At 44.6% G+C, this 19950-nt stretch overlaps 3 protein-coding genes across 5 annotated transcripts in view; 1 reads left to right on the top strand and 2 right to left on the bottom strand.

Annotated features, from left to right (window-relative positions):
* The window catches only part of mtmr10 (myotubularin related protein 10), a 32773-nt gene extending 28020 nt beyond the window's left edge, over positions 1 to 4753 (top strand). The window contains exon 16 of one of the 2 annotated variants that reach the window (XM_043680327.2): positions 271 to 4753. In XM_043680327.2, the coding sequence (XP_043536262.1) occupies positions 271 to 867 (597 nt within the window). In that variant the 3' untranslated portion in view covers positions 868 to 4753. Of the gene's footprint in view, positions 1 to 267 lie in introns of both variants that reach the window. The other variant, XM_043680326.2, reaches the window with a different exon arrangement.
* Positions 4622 to 16554, bottom strand: LOC122542512 (fanconi-associated nuclease 1). Of its 2 annotated transcripts, none has more exons than XM_043680322.2 (13): positions 15864 to 16554; positions 14155 to 14295; positions 13363 to 13561; positions 12234 to 12467; positions 11758 to 11889; positions 10514 to 10622; positions 7764 to 7883; positions 7263 to 7427; positions 6419 to 6584; positions 6237 to 6340; positions 5738 to 5932; positions 5299 to 5427; positions 4622 to 5163 (listed from the first exon to the last, which is right to left on the bottom strand). In XM_043680322.2, exons 1-13 carry the CDS (start codon positions 16537 to 16539, stop codon positions 5026 to 5028), a joined length of 2508 nt encoding a protein of 835 aa, XP_043536257.2. In that variant the 5' UTR covers positions 16540 to 16554; the 3' UTR covers positions 4622 to 5025. The 2 variants fall into 2 exon arrangements, with proteins under 2 accessions (XP_043536257.2, XP_087838340.1); XM_087982214.1 differs by having other exon boundaries at positions 6431 to 6584.
* A 1374-nt stretch (positions 16555 to 17928) lies between these two features.
* The window catches only part of mphosph10 (M-phase phosphoprotein 10 (U3 small nucleolar ribonucleoprotein)), a 31820-nt gene continuing 29798 nt past the window's right edge, over positions 17929 to 19950 (bottom strand). Inside the window, exon 11 of the mRNA XM_087981946.1 lies at positions 17929 to 18218. Within this exon, the coding sequence (XP_087838072.1) occupies positions 18069 to 18218 (150 nt within the window). The 3' untranslated portion in view covers positions 17929 to 18068. The remainder of the gene's footprint in view (positions 18219 to 19950) is intronic.

The following is a 19950-nucleotide window of genomic DNA, read 5'->3' as shown; positions in this document are numbered from 1 at the left end:
ACATGCAAGTTGCAGTCAAAGTGGGGCCTTGCTTGGGTATTAATGCTTGTAAATTGTATGAAGAAGAAAAGACCATAATATGCCTTGATTTTAAGGCTATGAGGAAAGGAACTATGTAGTAGAATCTCGAGAGATGAAAGTATTGTAACGTGGGAAGAGATTAGAGAGGGGCTCACTATGAGGACTTTGCATGTTATCCGACACTGTGCTGTGAAAAATGAAAACTGCAGAAGCAGTTTGTTCATTTTATTACTTCTTTCTTGCCAGAAGAATTCCTCCTCCTCCTCCATCTATTCAGTATACACGATGAAGAATGGAAAGCTTAGTGACCAGCATGACTTCTTCCCGCGCCGGAACTCATTACAACGACCGAGCCCTGATTTAGTGCAGCTTAATGAGAGCCACGATCGCAATATGGAGCGTTACTTCAGGGACTGGTACTCAAAGCCCTTGGACTTGCATGGAATCATTCTGCCGCATCTCAGCAGTGCACATACCCAGCTCTGGAAGCAGTGTTATTTACGCTGGATCCCTGAGGCACAGATCACCAACGGAGGATTCATCTCTGCCTTTCATAAGATCTCGATATTGGCAGATGACATTGAAACTCTGCAGCAGCGTGTTCGCCAGTATTGGTGTGACCCCTGCCTAACCAGCTTTTCCGACTCCTACAGTCATAGAATGTATTTCCAGGCCAAAGATTTCAGTGAAGTACCTGGGACGCTTGACTGTTTTTCTTCTTCTTTTCCCTTCTCCCCTGTTGGGAACCTCTGTCGACGAAGTATTCTGGGAACTCCCCTAAGCAAATTCCTACTCACTGGTGCCAAAACTTGGCCTTCTACAGAAACGCTGGCCAATGATGAGTGAAGGTCCTTGGATTGGGAACAGTGAGGCATCAGCATCCCATCAAAGGCTAAAAGCTAAACCGTATCAAACTGAACGCTGCTGTCTGACACTGAGTATTGAATATGCAAAATAGTAGAAATTTGCACAGATATTTTTAAGAGGGTAAGCACTCGACGTAAACACACTACAGCTCCAAGAGGCTTTTTAAAACATACTTTATATTGAAGAAACCTTTGGTGTTTTCTCAAAGCAATTGCAACCATAAGCTGCCACTCATTGCCTATTTTGTGTTCAAAGTGGATTAGACACTGGTGTTTTTTCTCTGGGACCAGTCTGATGAGCTGAAATTCTGCCAGCAGTATGACCCTGACGTATTGACAATGTGACAGCAGAAACATTGCACTAATTGTAATCTCACTGGGTGCCTTAAGTGTTCCTCAGCACTTTCACCTTAATGGCCAAGTGTGCCGAAAGAGTTTATAAAAAATCCAATAATTTTTTAAAAAGCTTTTCCAGAATAAATTATTTTTTGTACATTTAAAAAATAGATAATTTCTGACCAGCTTTGAATCCAGCTGGCAACATGGTGACTGTTGAGATCTTGGGGTTGACCATGACCATATGATGGAGAAATAAGTTCCATTTGTCCAAGGAATATAAAGTTTATTTTTTTCTGTGATGTGCTCAGTGGAGAGGATCCTTCACACTAGAATTATTGAATTTGCTCTGTGACACTGAGCATCTCCCTGCTGCCCAGTTACTACTTCAAGAAACATCACATAGGCCTTTCAAATTAGTATAACTAAGACTTAGTCCAGGGAATGTAGATCATTTAGCATTGAACCTAGTTAATTTGGCATATTTTAATTCCTGCCATCCTGGGTATTCTGGTGACTTGTGTTCAGTGTTGTAACGCTGCTGCTATCAGATTCTCTGCCAAATGAATCATCGAAATCTACCTTTGCTTGGATTTCATTCTCTGCTTCTGACGGGGCTGTCTCTCGCTGGGATGCAGTTCCTGCAGGTGCTGATTCTCACTGTCATGTCTGAACAAACTGCAGGACATAAGTAGATCTTGGCTCGAAGATCATTTCTTTCAGACATTTCTTTATAATTCGATTTTGGCAGCATTTTCCAATTGTTAGCTGCCACGCATATAAAGCAGTTGCTGGATGGGAGCAGTAGGAAGTACTAATTCCTACCAAAATACAACTGAGGGCTTCGAACTGCCTGATGGTGGGAACTGTAACCTGTCAGTAATATACTCTGTAGTCTTTCGGTAAAATTCCTCTCCTGTAAGTGCCCGGATGTTGTAATCTGAACTGTGATTAATTTATATCTAATTTTGTTGTAATCACATAAAGCAGCTATATTTTCTAATGTCATATTGGGCCAGTGTGTGGGGATCCTGACATAAGCCTACTGCCATAGCTGACACAAACTGTTCATTTATCAATTTGGCGTAGGCTGAAATTCTGTACTCACAGGAAGTTGGTGACTAGTTCTTTTAAAAACATGTGCTTATGAAAGTGAGATCACTATAACTTTGTAACATTTTTGCAGAACTACCAACAGTTTGATCTGCAATGACTTCAGTTTTGTTTTTAATTTCCACTGAAGATTCAAGATGGCTGGCCAATTTTTATGCAGAAGGCAAAAGGAAATTTGAGTCTAATGGCACCTGCATTTGCAGTTACCCTCAGTAAAGCTAACTTGAAACTTTCCAATTGTCATCATTCATATAAAGATGTGTCATCTACACAATGCTGAATGGGAAAGCTGTAGAATCTGAGCTGATAAGACTGAGAGGAAGGATCTGAAAGCTCATCTTTTTGCTGTCACTTCTGCATGTCTCCAGTTTGGAATGAACCCTGGATTTTGCAGATTCCCATTGACAACCATATAGCTTAAATTGCACAAGTTCTTTTGGAGGTGGAGGAGGTGGCACCAGCCATCTTAGGTAGCAGTTCTTTGTTTGAGTTTTGTAATCTAGAAAGAGAATTATTAAGAGAACGTTAAAGGAGATGAAAATGTAAGATTTATCTGGCAGGTCTGTCGCTTTATGAAAGTTCAGTGCAAGTTAATGCATTGGATGAGTTTCAACTTTTGTCTGAAGGGGCTGTCCACACATTAACTGTCTATCTGCTTGGTGACTTGCTATGTATTTCCAGTTTGCACTTTTTCTCTACTGATGAGTCTGTTTTACACCTACCAGCTTTTACATTTTTGAGCAAGCAGGTGCATTATTGGAAAAATATTTTATCACAGTCTGATGGCTCTTGTAATTCTTCATTATGATTGCTGAACTCTTAACAACAGTGGCTCAGTAACTCGTGACATCCACGTTCTTGGACTTCTCAAGAATTTTATTCCCAGAAGTAAATAAAGAACCTAATGCTGGAAAACTTCAGCACCTATAAGAAATTGGCAGATACAAAGATGTTCCCCATCTTTCCTGATATCCAGTAGATAAGTGAGAAAGGCACTTGCTGGGCATTAATGGATGTGCAGGTTTGATGACAAACCTGAATGGCTGAGCTTGTTTAAGTTTGCCTTCATATTTTAGAAAAATAATTTTATTTTTTAATCACAATGATTTATCTTTCTAGTCTGTTTAAACCTAGTGCTGAGTTGTGTTCTCTGGTTAGTCTTTTTCCTGGTTGATATGTATCCTTGTTTCCAATACAGTCTTTTGTTAATAACATGTCCAGTTTGAGCATTCTGTCACAGGCAAGTGATGCAAAATGGCCAGAAACTTCCAATTAGGGAATGTTAACAGTTAAGCTTCTGCAACAGTTTAATTTGTTCTTTACAAAACTCTTATTTTGAATCAGTGTTTTAAACTCCAGGATCCTGAGCCTTTTAAACAAGGGAATTATTCACTAATGCTTTGTTTTTAGGTCAAACCCTTAATGCTAAAAACAATGGAACCAGAAACTACACAGATCCTTAGGAAGTAGAATGACTGATTCAAATCCTTTTTTAGTAATAGTATTCAATAGAGGATGTTTTTCCTTTTTTGCATTTTCCAACCCATTCTTGATGGGATGTATTGCTTTTCTTTGCTTGGTTATTTCTGTGTTCTATTTATTCAGCACCTGTTTTTTAAAAATTTAATTCCAGGTTTAGCAGGTGTTGCTGTCAGCAGGTGCTGGAAGGGGAGGGCTGGGTTTCAGCTGCTGTGCACTGTGTGCATTATGATGTATTTCCAAACCTGTATTTGTTCATCCTGTGTGCCTCTAATAAATACTTTGGTGTAAATGTTCCTTAACTTGCTGGGCTACAGTCTGTCATTTTATAGAGACCAATTTGCATCTTTTAACAAGAGAACATTTGAAAGGAAGAATACAAAATGCTCCACCATTCAGTATGATCTTGGCTGATTAAACACTCCACTGCCCCTCATTCTTTGAAACTCAGGCAAACAGTGTCTGTATTCTCATCATTATGGTAATAATACATTTTCTGAGAAGTCTGCCAAACTGCCAACTATATTCCTAGTTGTGATCTACCTGAGCTTTATACAATTAAGCAAGACTTCACTCTCCACTCCTCTTGCAATATTCTGTTAGCCATCTTCATAGCTTCAGGATGATTTAGTGCAGTAAGCTCTTTACAACGTAGCTTTAACAAACTTGGAAATAATAAATTAGAGTTGCTCCTTTTCTGTTTTTGTCAGTGTTAAGTTTACTCAATATGAAAACTTTATATAGTACTGAAACTTTCCTCGGTCAACACACAGGCCATGTACCACAGAAGCTAGTCAATACTAGAGCACAGTAAGAAATATTTAATGTATTTTGAAAATACATTTCCAGAGCTGCTTGTACAATTATTAAAACTTGCTAACAGTGCAAATGATGGAAACTAGAAATAAAAAAACTTCTGTAAAGAAGGAAATAGTCTACTTCCTGCTGTCTCACTTTGTAATATCAATATTAATAAGTGCATGTTCTTTCTATGAGCAGTTTGGCAACAGGAGTACAAATCGGTGAAGAGTTGGGCTATTTTAGAGTATCATAGACAGCAGCAACATTGGAAGACAGCTAGTTTCAGTCACTCACTAGTGTCACATCCATATAGCTATTTCCAGCTGGGTGTATCACTGCAGGGAGTGATGTAGCATGGTTGTCCTCCTGGACTGTAGCTTCAGTGAGAAGTTGGGTTATGCAATTGGCATTAACTGAGCTGGTGGCTCCTTGCACCGACTGCATTGACATGGCAAACTTCGACGTCAGCCTCAAGTCGTTGCAGCTGGTCCAGCCACACCATCTGTTTGTGAGAGAGTTGGTCACTTGGACCTTTCACTTCTGCAAGCTGGAAACCAGAGAAAATTGACAGCTTTTAAAGCAAGGCAGTCACTTCAGGGAAGAGAAACCATGTATATTCAGGTTTTGCAGTGTGTAAAGATGTAGGATACATTTGCATAGACAAAGTCTCACTTCTACTCACCTTGTACTGGCAGCTGTGGCTGTTCCATATGACAAGATCAGGGAGACCCGCACTGCCATTCCTCAAATCTTTGGCCAGAATCCTACAAATACCACTTAGGAATGGACCACCCAGACAGCTCACCAGGCTCTGAAAAACCCATACACATGTCAAAAGACAGTCAATAGTTGTCCTTTCACTGAAATTGCAACAGAATACAGAGGAACCTCGATTATCCAAATATCAATTATCCGAAGAGGATCTTTGGGACGGGGGCTTGCGCAAGATGTGCTGCTGCCTAGTCTCCTGAACAGGGAGCAGATTTATCGGAAAACTATTAACTGAATAATCAATTATCAGAACGAAATAGTGCCTGCCCAACTCTTTCAGATAATCCAGGTTCCTCTTTAATAGGTGAAGAAACCGTAATCCTTCCATTGTAAATACATATGCTGTATACCTGAGTCTGCTGAAGCGAGCTGAAGATTTCCCAGTTAACTAATGTGGCATTTATGTCTCTGTGACCATTCCATACATCAGCGATGAGTGTGCAGAGGGTCTCTTTGGATGCATTTTTCAGAAAATTTACCCGTGACTCAATGCATTCCCTCCGTTGCTGATAAAAACAATCAGTGTAGAGATCCAGAGGACATGCCTAAACACAAAGACACATTAATATTTCTGTACACAGCAATTTCCAGATGGGAAACTCATTATTCAATTTGCTTTTTACCATTCTGCTGGTCAAATGTTGCAATGACAATCATGAAAGAAATCAATGTAATGGAGGGAAAGTTTGACGAAGGTGTCAAGGTTATGATAGGATTAAATGAGCCAGACACACAGGTTCCTAATGGCTGACTATACAAGATCCAGGTGACACTGAATTAAGTTTTGGGCATGAGATACACGGTGGATGTGAGGAAGATTATCATTATACAGCGACACTTTACAGATACCTGATAGGGATTTCGGAAAACATCTGGGATTCCAGACTGAAAGATAATGTCCCAGAAGAGAAGTCCAAAGAGTGTTAAGAATGTGGTTCCTTCACCATGTATTCCTGTAAGAGAAAGAAAGTGATAGATCATCACACAGCCTTTACTGTCAGAAACTCGAGCAGGTTAAGTGCAGTGATTACCCTGATCAAAACCTTGCTGCCGATAGTAGGCCAGAGAAACCTCCTCCACTGAACAGATAATGGTACTGCAAGACTCCCCTTGGCCCAAACTTGGTCCTTCACTGGTGTTCTCCATTAGGAATAAAGCATTGCCCATCCCTGGGCATAACCTGCCCTTTATCGTCACCTAGAAAGAAAATTACAATCAGGTGGGATCCACTTCCAATCCTTGACTTGCCTGAAATCATTTACAGGATAATGCAAGAGTCCCTTGAATGAAGAAAACACTGGAATTGTGAGGGATGCATGGGAAGACCAATTACAATTAAGCCTTATCTCAAAGGCAAACAATCAGCAATGGGAGAAGGCAGGAGAATAGGGTTGAGAAACATATCAGGTATGATCGAATGGTGGAGCAGATCTGCTGGGCCAAATGGTCTAATTCTGCTCCAATGTCTTATGGTCTACGACCATATAGTTCCACTGGAAGTTCTGGTGAGGAAAATTCTTGTAAACAATTACGTGGGGCAGGTGGCCAAGTAACTGGCATTTGTGGTCAGATATCCAGCTAGTGTCAGTGATTTCAGGAGTGGAGCTCAGCAAACTGGGACCAATCCTCTACCAGGCTAGGGGGAGGAAGGAGATCTAGTTTCCTTGTGAAATGAAGCAGCAGTTGTTATTGCATCTTACAATGGAGGGTCAGATTTTGTATTGGTTTTGCACCAATACCTAGTCAGGCCTTTGCTCACAATTTCATGGAAATAACACAAATCAATAAAATGATTTCAACAAACTATTTATGTCAGACGAAGACAAAGAAAGTGGGTCAATAACTTGGAGCTGTGACTTCCTTAGAGACACTCACATGTGGCACATCCTGTACTCTCACTACTGGCAGATTCTGAAGAAGGTGATGCCATTTCTTGTAGCTTGGGGAGTCACGAATCCGTACTGCACGCTGATATAAAGCCAGCCGATGGCCCATGTGAACTGAGACATCATCCAATCCTTTCCGCAAACAGTGGATTGCCTGGAAGCCAAAATCATATGAAGAAACCATTGTAACAGAATAATCTGAGGAGATCATTAGTCAGCTGAGTACAAATCAACTTTCACTGCCTATTTAAAACTTCAACATTTCTCAACCAGGTTACCGACCCTAGTTAGTTATCAAAACTTTATTATGTAGTAAAGCACACCAGAATTGGAGCATTGGGTTCAATTCCCACCACTGTGTGAAAGATAGATGGATATCTTGTCATACAGCAATTAGAACTAGGGTCTGTCCGGTCATAGCAACATGCTCATGTATACAAGTAGTTGGCAAAGATATCAAACATCATAACTTTAAAGCAATCTCAATTACTTGATCAGTCTGCTTCAGATGCTGATGGAGATTCAGACTCAGTCGATTCCACCAGTAGCCACGGCTGCTTGGACAATAGATGCTTTGTTCCAAAAGATTTTGCAGTTCCTCCACTGCTTCCTGAGAACAGGATTCAAAACATAATGGTATCAGCAGCTTCAATCACTATATTAGATTAATTAAGTTAAACTAAACCAACCAATGCCACTGTTTCCAATTCTGAAGGCCCACATAAGATACCTAGGCCTTGCAGTTAATTTTAAAAATAAAAAATGATTTGTGGGATGTGGGCATTGCTGGCCAGCCAGCATTTATTGTCCACCCCTGGTTGCCCCTTTGAACTGCTGCAATCCACCTGCTGTGAGTCGACCCATAATGCCATTGGGGAGAGAAATCCAAGATTCTGACCCAGCGACCGTGAAAGGACAGTGACATATTTCCAAGTCAGGGTGGTGACTGGCTTGGAGAGGAACTTGTAGGTGATGGTATTCCTATAAGACCATAAGACATAGGAGTGGAAGTAAGGCCATTTGGCCCATTGAGTACACTCCTATGTATCTACTGCTTTGTTCTTCTAGATGCCTTACAGAGATGAGGAGAAACTTCTTTACCCAGAGAGTGGTGGCTGTGTGGAATGCTCTGCCCCAGAGGGAAGTAGAGGCCCAGTCTCTGGATTCATTTAAGAAAGAGTTGGATAGAGCTCTTAAAGATAGTGGAATCAAGGGTTATGGAGATAAGGCAGGAACAGGATACTGATTAGGAATGATCATCCATGATCATATTGAAAGGCGGTGCAGGTTCGAAGGGCTGAATGGCCTACTCCTGCACCTATTGTATAGATGAAAGTGATTATAGGTTTGGAGTCTGTCTGAGGATCTTTCGTGAATTTCTGCAGTGCATCTTGTAGATAGTACACACTGCTGCTATTGAGCGTCAGTGGTGGAGGGAGTGAATGTTTGTGGATGTAGTGCCAATCAAGCGGCTGCTTTGTCCTGGATGGTGTCAAGGTTCTTGAATGTTGTTAGAGCTGCACTCATCACGTGCTACGAAGTATTCCATCACATTCCTGACTTGTGTTTTGTGGATGATGGAATGCAGCCCTGACATCAAGGGCTCGCAGTCTCACCTCTAGAACTCAGCTCTTTTGTCCATATTTGAACAAAGGCTGAGTGGCCCAGATGGAACCCATACTGATGTCACGGAGCAGCTTATAGAATCAGAGATGTACAGCATGGAAACAGACCCTTCAGTCCAACTCGTCCATGCCGAACAGATATCCTAATCTTAGAATCCCTACAGATTAATCTAGTCCCATTTGCCAGCATTTGGCCCATTTCCATCTAAACCTTTCCTATTCATATATCCATCCTGATGCTTCTAAATGTTCTAATTGTATTAGCCTTCACCACTTCCTCTGGCAGCTCATTCCATACACGCACCACCCTCTGCATAAAAAAGTTGCTTAAGGTTCCTTTTAAATCTTTCCCCACACAACTTAAACCCATTTCCTCTACTTTGGGACTCTGCTACCCTGTGGAAAAGACCTTGGCTATTCACTCTATCTATGCCCCTCATGATTTTGCTGTGGTTCTGTTCGCCGAGCTGGAAGTTTTTGTTGCAAACGTTTCGTCCCCTGTCTAGGTGACATCCTCAGTGCTTGGGAGCCTCCTGTGAAGCGCTTCTGTGGTGTTTCCTCCGGCATTTATAGTGGCCTGTCCCTGCCGCTTCCGGTTGTTAGTTTCAGCTGTCCGCTGTAGTGGCCGGTATATTGGGTCCAGGTCGATGTGTTTGTTGATGGAGTTTGTGGATGAGTGCCAAGCTTCTAGGAATTCCCTGGCTGTTCTTTGTTTCGCTTGCCCTATAATGGTAGTGTTGTCCCAGTCAAATTCATGTTGCTTGTCGTCTGCGTGTGTGGCTACTAGGGATAGCTGGTCGTGTCGTTTTGTGGCTAGTTGATGTTTGTGGATGCGGATCGCTAGCTGTCTTCCTGTTTGTCCTATATAGTGTTTTGTGCAGTCCTTGCATGGGATTTTGTACACTACATTAGTTTTGCTCATGCTGGGTATCGGGTCCTTCGTTTTGGTGAGTTGTTGTCCGAGCGTGGCTGTTGGTTTGTGTGCTGTTATAAGTCCTAGTGGTCGCAGTAGTCTGGCTGTCAGTTCAGAGATGTTCTTGATGTATGGTACCATGCCTGCCCTATCAAAATGTAGCACCTCAGATTTATCTAAATTAAACTCCATCTGCCACTCCTCGGCCCATCTGCTCAAATCCCGTTGTACACTGAGGTAGCCTTCTTGGCTGTCCACTACCCCGCCAATTTTGGTGTCATGCTGAAAGGTGCTACTTGTTAGCACTCTTGATGACATTTTCCATCATCCTCCTGATGATCCAGAGTAGACTGATTGGGCAGTAATTAGCTGGGTTGGATTTGTCCTGCTTTTTATGTACAGTATATGCTTGGACAACTTTCCAACATTGTTGGGTACATGCCAGTGTTGTAACAATACTGGAACAGCTTGGGTTGGGGAGCAGCTAGATTGATGTTCTTGGCATTGAATTACTATGAAGAGAAAATGAGGTCTGCAGATGCTGGAGATCAGAGATGGAAATGTGTTGCTGGAGAAGCGCAGCAGGTCAGGCAGCATCTAGGGAACAGGAGAATCGACGTTTCGGGCATTAGCCCTTCTTCAGGAAATTACTATGGTCTTATTGAATTACTATGGTCTTATCAAACTTCTACATTTCTTTACCTCATACATGTGCAGTCGTTGTAAAATTTCAACCCCATAGGTTTTGATCCGTGTGTAGACCCAGCCTGCAGTGAAACGTCGCAGATACACTGGGAGCTGCTGGTGAAACCTAAAATTAAGGAACATTTGTCACTTACTGTAAGATGAAAAAGAAACGCTTACCAAGTAAACACCTGAACATTCAGTTTGACTAAAACACCAAGGTTCTGGATTTTTCTTTGTGGTTCGGGTTTCAAACATCGCAGTTTGCTATTGCAGACTTTGGTCAGTCGACTCATTCACTGCAGGATCCAGATTCACAGACAGGTACAGTAGGGAGAATAAAAATATATACTGGGGCAGGAAGTATGAATATTAACATGACAGTGTAGAGTGAGCTGTACTCTGTACCTAATATGTACTGTCTTGGTCCTGGGAGTGTTTGATGGGGCAGTGTAAAGGACAGAGAGCTTTACTTTCTTTTTTGAAAGATTAGATGGATCTTAACTCTGTACCGAGCTTTATGCTGTCCCTGTCCTGGAGTGTTTTATGGTGACATTGCTGACTGCTTTAATTTCAGTTAAAAGGAGTAGAAGGAGCATTACTCTACATCTAACCCCATGTTGTCCCTGCCTGGGAGTGTTTCATGGAGTCAATGTAGAGGGAGATTTACTTTCAGTTTAAAAGAGTAAAGGCATTTTTACTTTAATGAGAGTGCTCTATGTGTAAGCCTATGCTATCCCTGTTCTGGAAGTAATCGATGAGGTCAATGTAGAGACAGCTTTACTTTTAGTTTAAAAGACTAGAATAAGTTTTATTCTGTATCTAACCCTATGCTATACCTGTCCTAGAACTGTGTGATGCGAGTTATCCAAACTTGTACTGCTTGCTAATGATTTTGCACTACATTCAGCCATCTAAACACCATACTGAATTCAAAATCTGTACTAACAATGACCTCAACCCAACTCTAGCTTGGCAACTTGCCATACTGTCTCACGAAACATATACCCTCACACTTCAAACTCCAGCCTTTCCTCGGATTGCTGTTTTCACTTGATATTTGGTAATTCTTATGTCACACTTTCTCTTCACTTCTTCTGTTTCTTACATTATGCTCTCTCTGTTGTCCTTGTGAAATACTCTAGGGATATTTGCTGAATTAGAGATTTGGGGGGGTGCAGTACTAACAAGAAAGAATGTGTTGTTCCCATGAAACTGCTGGCCAGGAGATAGTCCCCACACTGTGCACTCCTGCTCATTACCTGATGTCACTGTTGTTCTCCAGCTGGCTCCATTTCTCCTTGGCGGTTTTACAAATCTGGAGAGCATCACTCCAAAACCCACTGGTCATCGCGGTGATTACCTCGGCCAGAGAATGCACGGCTTCATTATATCTATCAAAGACAGTCAACACACCTATTAGGGAGCAGATGATACACCTTTGGACATGGAGTCTATGATGGAGTAAACTGACTGTGCCAGTCAGAAAAGTGTTTGAATAGAATATAGAGTAGTAATTCTACATTGGAAGTCAAAATCACAATCAGCATAATGCTGTGCAACCGTCATGGGGAGCTTTGCACACCCTAACACCCATCCACTCAACTACATGTCCAACCCCTCTACTTATTCCGCCTATAATTGATCTGGCTAGACATAGAAGCAATTCCTAGCTTGGGTGGGTTTGCCATTAACTGTATGGATGCTGCAGTTAGAGTGGATCAAGATGTGGCATCACCTGAGCAGGTCATCTCTGTGCTGGAATATTTTCTTCTCCCTCAGCACAGTGTAACTAGGGAAGGTGACATGACCCATGTTGACCATGAGCACAGTGGACAGCTGATTCTGGCCAGCACAGGAAGCTTCCTCTTCATCTGTGCAGTCCGTCAGATTGAAAAGTAGTAATAGCCGTGAGAACACAGCACGGGCTGGAGCAGCAACTTTCACACAATTTCCGACCATCTTCTTCACCCTGACAACACACATCGTTGTTAAACAAAAGCCATTGAGTTAGGCAGGATTTAAATTTTAAGTACACAGTCATAGAGTTCTACAGTATGGAAAAAGAGCCTTCGATCCAACTTGTTCGCACCAACCAGATATCCTAAACTGATCTAGTCCAATTTGCCAGCATTTGGCCCATATCCCTTAAACCATTCCTATTTATATACCCATCCAGATGCCTTTTAATATTGTAATTGTACCCACCTCCACCATTTCCTCTGGCAGCTCATTCCATACACACTACCCTCAGCCTATTCAGCTTCTCCCTATAGCTCAAACTCTCTAATCTCAGGAACATCCTTGCAAATCTTTTCTGAAACCTTTCAAGTTTAACAACATCTTTCCTTGAGCAGAGAGACCAGAGTGTAGTATGCTAAAAGTGGCCTCACCAATGTCCTGTACAAAGTCATTTCAGCTAACTGGTCTCTGTTTATGCTCCACATCAACCTTGTCTCAGCTTTCTTCAACTTTTATCAGCTCATACTTTCGTTCCTTAGTGCTTATTCTACTTTTCATTGAATGTACTGACCTTAAAGAGCAAAGAAAGCACACAGGCCCCACAGCATTGACATTACCATCAGTTATCATGTAGCTCCTCCCCAACTGCTACCCGTCAAGAGTCTGCACACTGTCCCAGTCCAAAAACCTCCCACAATTAGAAACTTTGCCTTTGCCCTCCTCTATAACCCAAATCCCTCAACCTCCTGGACCCGATTCACTTCCCCATTGTTTTATCCCTCCCTGGAGCAGAGACACCCCCATCCTATTGCTTTTGCTTGCCCCCTCCCCCCTCACTGGGGCATGGGCTCCACTCTGCTCTAACATGCAGCTGGTACAAAGTTAAATGGTGTCTTTTGAAAGACCTGTTGAGAATGGCGAGGCCAGGACTTGATGGCTTCTGACTGCAGCTGAAGATTGATTGTTGCTTGGCCAAATGTAGCAGAGACTCCAATATTTCTGCCCTCTGACCCTGGGATCGCAGGTGGAAGCTTCTCGCCATTAGTTTGAGTTCAGGAGCAGATAGCAGGTTCAGGGCCTCTGAGACATTGCATAAATCTGACTCTGGGAAGGTGAAAAGATCATTGTCAGTGTATAACACACTGGGACCCAGAATAGTATGGGCCAGGAATGCCTGGGGAATGGGGGATAAACAATATAAATAAGGGACAGTTGCTGCCTCCCCCAGGACCCTGAGCCTAGCCCAAATTGAATGTTTACTGCAGTGACACCATTGGTTTCAGATATATATGGCACAGCATCTGAAGAACAGCAAAAGGCCGTAAGATTTTACTGGAGAGTGGCAAAGGTTAGTAACAGATCAAATAAAGAAGCAGGCCCTTTCCTGATGAAGGGCGTATGCCCAAAATGCCAATTCTCCTGTTCCCTTGGATGCTACCTGACCTGCTGTGCTTTTCCAGCACCACACTTTTGCTGCAGACACTGAGTGAATGGAAGAAATTTACCAAAGGTTGAGTTTTGAGAAAGTTTGTCAGGTGCAGGGTAGAAAGTCCCAGAAAGTCTAAGATGGTGGCCACATGAATGGGTGAGGGTCTCCGCATGCTGGAGTCATGGAGATGGAAAAGGATTCTATATTCAGTAACACAGCTATCTTCAATTTACTGATTAAAATCTACCCTCCCTTTGGGAGCCCATACCTGTCAGTAACAAGCCTGCAAGGCTCAGTTCCTCAATGGTGGGGGTCAGATCCATACCAATATCAGGATAATTCAGTTTAGTCACTTTCAACCAATTCAGCTTCCGTTGAAAGAGTCGCACATAGAGCTTTTGGCCAGTAACTGTGGATAAAATGAAGCACTCAGTAAGTAGAGCAAGTAAACAGTAATATGAGTTAAGGACATTCTTTTATGTCAGCTGCCGGTTTTTACTTTTTTGTTACTTTCATGTAGGAGGACATCACTGGCTAGGCCAGCATTTATTGCCCAAACTTAAGGGTCAACCACATTGCCATGCGTCCAGAGGCACATTTAGAGTCATAGAGATGTACAGCACAGAAACAGACCTTTCAGTGCAACTCGTCCATGCCAACCAGATAACCTAAATTAATCTAGTCCCATTTGCCAACATTTGGCCCATACCCTTTGAAACCCTTCCTATTCATATACACATCCAGATGCCTTTTAAATGTTGTAATTGTACCAGCCTCCACCACTTCCTCTGACAGCTCATTTCATATATCCACCACCCTCTGTGTGAAAAGGTTGACCCTTAGATCCCTTTTAAATGTTTCTCCCCACTTAGGCCAGACCAAATAAGGAGAGACAGGCAGAAGGCTAGAAATACACAGCAAGCCAGGCAGCATCAGGAGGTGGAAAAGTTGACATTTTGGGTGTAAGCCTGAGGGGTGGGTGTGGGAGGAGCTGCAGATAAAAGGGGTGGCAGTGGCATAGTGGTGAAGTGGGGATAGGTGAAGACAGGTAGAGGGTATAATCTGCTTGGTCAATAGGAGGAATGAATCCAATTGGTGGCAGGGAGTTGTGGAAGAGTTGGGGAGGGGGTGGGAAGGGAGGTTATTTGAAATTGGAGAAGTGAATGTTGAGTCCTCCAGGCTGTAGACTGCCCAAGTAGAAGGGGTTGTTCCTCCAATTTCCATCTCTGGTGACAGCCTCCAGATGGACATTTACTACAAGCCCACATCCTCACATAACTGCCTGGAGTACACCTCCTTCCCAGTATCCTACAAGAACTCCACCCCATTCTCCCAATTCCTCTGCCCCTACTGCATCTGCTCTGATGAAGAGGCAGTCCACTCGCCAGCATCCCACGTCTACCTATTTTGCGTAATGTGCTTCGCCTCCATCTGTCATCCAGACAGCCCTCCATTGCACCATCTACATTTCCCCGTTCCATTGCTCTAAGCCCCGCCCAATGCAATAAAGACAGTCTCCCTCATCCTCACCTACCACTGCAACAGTCTCTGCATCCAATGCACCATCCTTAAACACTTCTGCCAAATCCAACTAGACCCTATCACCAAGAACATCTTCCCCTCCCTGCTCAAGACATTTGAATTATGATTCCAATAACACAACAACCAAGATCCTTTGGCTCTGGAGTGGTACGAAGGGATGTTGTTGTTGATTGTTCTCCACAAAAAAAAAGCAGCAAGTGTGCTTCCTGTCAAATCTCAAAGAATTCTAGGTGAAGTAGGTTCCACCACCCCCACGATGACTCCTGAGTCAGAGACAGGCTCTAGTTCTATTCATACAACACATTGAGCCTTGGGAGACCTGACCACTCCACCTGGTCTGGATCAGTCAGTGCTCTGCTCTCCTGAGACCAGCGGAAGCTGCTCGAATGGACTTGGCCACAATTTACTGCCAGCTCAGTGCCTCTGTCTAATCACCTGAGAGTTTCTGGAATGTTCCCAACCAGTAATTATCGTCTTCATTGAAAAGCTCTTTATCTTCACTCCCCAGAACCGCTTCCATCACCAGCAGGAAATTGCTCAGGTAGTAAGGGACCGGAGGCCTGCCCTTCCCCGGACCCGCTCCCTCCCCGGGGTCGGGGTCGGGGTCAGGGTCAGGGGCCGGGGCCGCTCCCTCCCCGGGGTCAGGGGCCGGGGCCGCTCCCTCCCCGGGGTCAGGGGCCGGGGCCGTGGCCGCTCCCTCCCCGGGGTCGGGGTCAGGGGCCGGGGCCGGGGCCGGGGCCGCTCCCTCCCCGGGGGCGGGGTCAGGGGCCGGGGCCGGGGCCGCTCCCTCCCCGGGGGCGGGGGCAGGGTCAGGGGCCGGGGCCGTTCCCTCCCCGGGGGCGGGGTCAGGGTCAGGGTCAGGGTCAGGGGCCGCTCCCTCCCCGGGGGCGGGAGCAGGGTCAGGGGCCGGGGCCGGGGCCGCTCTCCGATGCCGCCTCGAGAGTCTGCATGGAAGGCGGCCGCTTCTGCGGTCAGCGCCGCAGGCACCAGTCCGTGTTTCTGGCGCTGTCGGGATCGGGGCCGGGGCCGGGGCCGGGGCCGGGAGGTTGAGGCCGCCCCGAGCTCGGAGAGAAAGGCGGGAGCACGGCCTCTTCGGGACCGGGGACAACATGACGGCGGAGGTCCCACCTCCAGCGGGGCGACCAATCACAGCCTGGTCCCGGATCTTCGCTGCGCCAACCAATCAGATTTCAAGAATTGGCCCATGGTCAAGGTGCAGGAGCCGAATGGCATTTCTCTGGTGACCCAGCATTAAAACCAAATCAGAAACAGCCCAATAAACATTTGCATTGAATCAAGATCAAGTATTTTTGCGCTGTATACGATGTTTATAGGTTAGATTAGTGCGGTGAAGAAGGCATATGGCGTACTGGCTTTTATTGGTAGAGGAATTAAGTTCCGGAGTCCTGAGATCATGTTGCAGTTGTATAAGACTCTGGTGCGGCCACATCTGGAATATTGTGTGCAGTTTTGGTCGCCATACTATAGGAAGGATGTGGAGGCACTGGAACAGGTGCAGAGGAGGTTTACCAGGATGTTGTCTGGTATGGTAGAAAGATCGTATGAGGAAAGGCTGAGGCACTTGGGGTTGTTTTCATTGGAGAAAAGAAGGTTTAGGGGTGACTTGATAGAGGTGTATAAGATGATTAGGGGTTTAGATAGGGTCGACAGTGAGAATCTTTTTCCTCATATGGAGTCAGCTATTACAAGGGGGCATAGCTTTAAATTAAGGGGGGGTAGGTATAGGACAGATGTTAGGGGTAGGTTCTTTACTCAGCGAGTCGTGAGTTCATGGAATGCCCTGCCAGTAGCAGTGGTGGACTCTCCCTCATTATGGGCATTTAAGCGGGCATTGGATAGGCATATGGAGGATAGTGGGCTAGTGTAGGTTAGGTGGGCTTGGATCGGCACAACATCGAGGGCCGAAGGGCCTGTACTGCGCTGTATTCTTCTATGTTCTAGATTAGATTCCCTACAGGGTGGAAACAGGCCCTTCAGCCCAACAAGTCCACACTGACCCTTCAAAAAGTAAGGAGAAAGTGAGGTCTGCAGATGCTGGAGATCAGAGCTGGAAATTTGTTGCTGGAAAAGCGCAGCAGGTCAGGCAGCATCCAGGGAACAGGAGAATCGACGTTTCGGGCATAAGCCCTTCTTCAAAAAGTAACCCACCCAGATCCATTTCCCTCTGACTAATGCACCTAACACTGTGGGCAATTTAGCAAGGCCAATTCACCTGACCTGCACATCTTTGGACTGTGAGAGAAAACCGGAGCACCCAGAGGAAACCCACACAGACGCAGGGAGAATGTGCAAACTCCACACAGACAGTTGCCCGAGGCCAGAATTGAACCTAGGTGTCTGGTGCTGTGAGGCAGCAGTGCTAACCACTGAGCCATCTATACTTTTAGAGCTTTTGTTTACTCTTGATATTTTGGTGTTTACTGCAACCAGCAAAAGGTATTATCCAACATTTGTGACACAGGTGAAAAAGAGACCTCCATACAGCATAAAAGAAAACTCTTTTATTTAGAAACTGTCATGTTTTAAATTAAAGATGATTCTGGAATGCTCTTATGTACAGTTATAAGTAGGTACAAAATGCAGATAAGTATCTGTGTAAAGGAGTTGAAGGGCATGGCGTTAAAGTTTCAGCTTGCTTGTCGATAGAGCTCTTTGTTTGTTTTGCTTGTTGGCTTTCATCTTGGCTCCTCTCAGATCAGCTTTTACTTGATCTTGTAACTGGGAGAAAAAGGCCTTTGACGAGCGTAGAGTTTTGTCTTTCCCTTCATCCTTTTAAATGGTTAAAAACAAAAAATTAGGTAGAAATTCACTTTTATAATAGAAATTTTAGCTTTCTGACACCACCCCTGCAATATAGTGAATTATATGGGAAATCAAAGGCAAGAAGATTACAAAATTCTCCACAGTGCTGCATATAAAATCTACTGCAATAAACTGGGGGCTCTTTTTGGGGTACTGATGTTTCAGGCAGTATCAAAAGGAGAGACTTTACTAAAGTAGATAACATGGTAAATGATCATTAAGTGAGAAGATATGTTATGGTTCTGTTCGCCGAGCTGGAAATTTGTGTTGCAGATGTTTCGTCCCCTGTTTAGGTGACATCCTCAGTGCTTAGGAGCCTCCTGTGAAGCGCTTCTGTGATCTTTCCTCCGGCATTTGTAGTGGTTTGAATTTGTCGCTTCCGGTTGTCAGTTCCAACTGTCCGTTGCAGTGGCCGGTATATTGGGTCCAGATTGATGTGCTTATTGATTGAATCTGTGGATGAGTGCCATGCCTCTAGGAATTCCCTGGCTGTTCAGAATTCCTAGAGGCATGGCACTCATCCACAGATTCAATCAATATGCACATTGACCTGGACTCAATATACCGGCCACTGCAACGGACAGCTGGAACTGACAACCGCAAGCGGCAGATTCAAACCACTACAAATGCCGGAGGAAAGATCACAGAGGCGCTTCACAGGAGGCTCCTAAGCACTGAGGATGTCACCTAGACAGGGGACGAAACATCTGCAACACAAATTCCCAGCTCGGCGAACAGAACCACAACAACGAGCACCCGAGGTACAAATCTTCTCACAGACTTTGAAGTGATAAGATATATACAAAACTTAGAGGTACTACAAAGAGATATGATATAATTGAATTGAACCAAGCATGAGAGAGAATGTTGGAAACACACAAGTCAAAAAGGATAGGCTTGCCATTCAGATGTTGAAACTTTATTGCTGGAACAGCACAGCAGGTCAGGCAGCATCCAGGGAACAGGAGATTCGACGTTTCGGGCACAGGCCCTTCTTCAGGAATGAGCAGAGAGTGTTCAGCAGGAGAAGATAAAAGGTAGGGAGGAGGGACTTGGAGGAGGGGCGTTGGAAATGTGATAGGTGGAAAGAGGTCAAGGTGAGGGTGATAGGTCAGATAAGGTGGAGGCGGAGAGGTCAAGAAGAAGACTGCAGGTCAGGAAGGCGGTGCCGGGCTGGAGGGATCCGGCTGAGACAAGGTGGGGGGAGGGGGGATGAAGAAACTGGTGAAGTCCAAGTTCATCCCCTGCGGTTGGAGGGTTCCCAGTCGGAAGATAAGACGCTCCTCCTCCGACCGTCGGGTTGTTGTGGTTTGGCGGTGGATGGGTCCAATGACCTGCATATCCTCGGTGGAGTGGGAGGGGGAGTTGAAATGCTGTGCTACAGGTTGGTTGGGTTGGTTCGTCCGGGTGGCCCAGAGGTGCTCTTATCTTCCGACTGGGAACCCTCCAACCGCAGGGGATGAACTTGGACTTCACCAGTTTCTTCATCCCCCCTCCCCCCACCTTGTCTCAGCCGGATCCCTCCAGCCCGGCACCGCCTTCCTGACCTGCAGTCTTCTTCTTGACCTCTCCGCCTCCATCCTACTCCGACCTATCACCCTCACCTTGACCTCTTTCCACCTATCACATTTCCAACGCCCCTCCTCCAAGTCCCTCCTCCCTACCTTTTATCTTCTCCTGCTGAACACTCTCTGCTCAT

This window comes from Chiloscyllium plagiosum, unplaced genomic scaffold (assembly GCF_037043375.1).
Source record: "Chiloscyllium plagiosum isolate Xiang-an unplaced genomic scaffold, Cpla_swu_hap1 HiC_scaffold_42, whole genome shotgun sequence".
NCBI classification, from domain to species: domain Eukaryota; kingdom Metazoa; phylum Chordata; class Chondrichthyes; order Orectolobiformes; family Hemiscylliidae; genus Chiloscyllium; species Chiloscyllium plagiosum.
The sequence above is the reverse complement of the archived record's forward strand: the minus strand, read 5'-3'. Positions and strand labels throughout refer to the sequence as shown.

Bases quoted from the DNA above. Each gene is read 5' to 3' on its own strand.
- LOC122542512 (XM_043680322.2), bottom strand. From the start codon at position 16,539: ATGTTGTCCCCGGTCCCGAAGAGGCCGTGCTCCCGCCTTTCTCTCCGA. The intron at 13,562-14,154 runs GTATGGGCTCCC...TCACCTTCCCAG, and splicing joins TGCAGGCTTGTTACTGACAG to AGTCAGATTTATGCAATGTC. The intron at 5,164-5,298 runs GTGAGTAGAAGT...TCTGGTTTCCAG, and splicing joins GCCACAGCTGCCAGTACAAG to CTTGCAGAAGTGAAAGGTCC.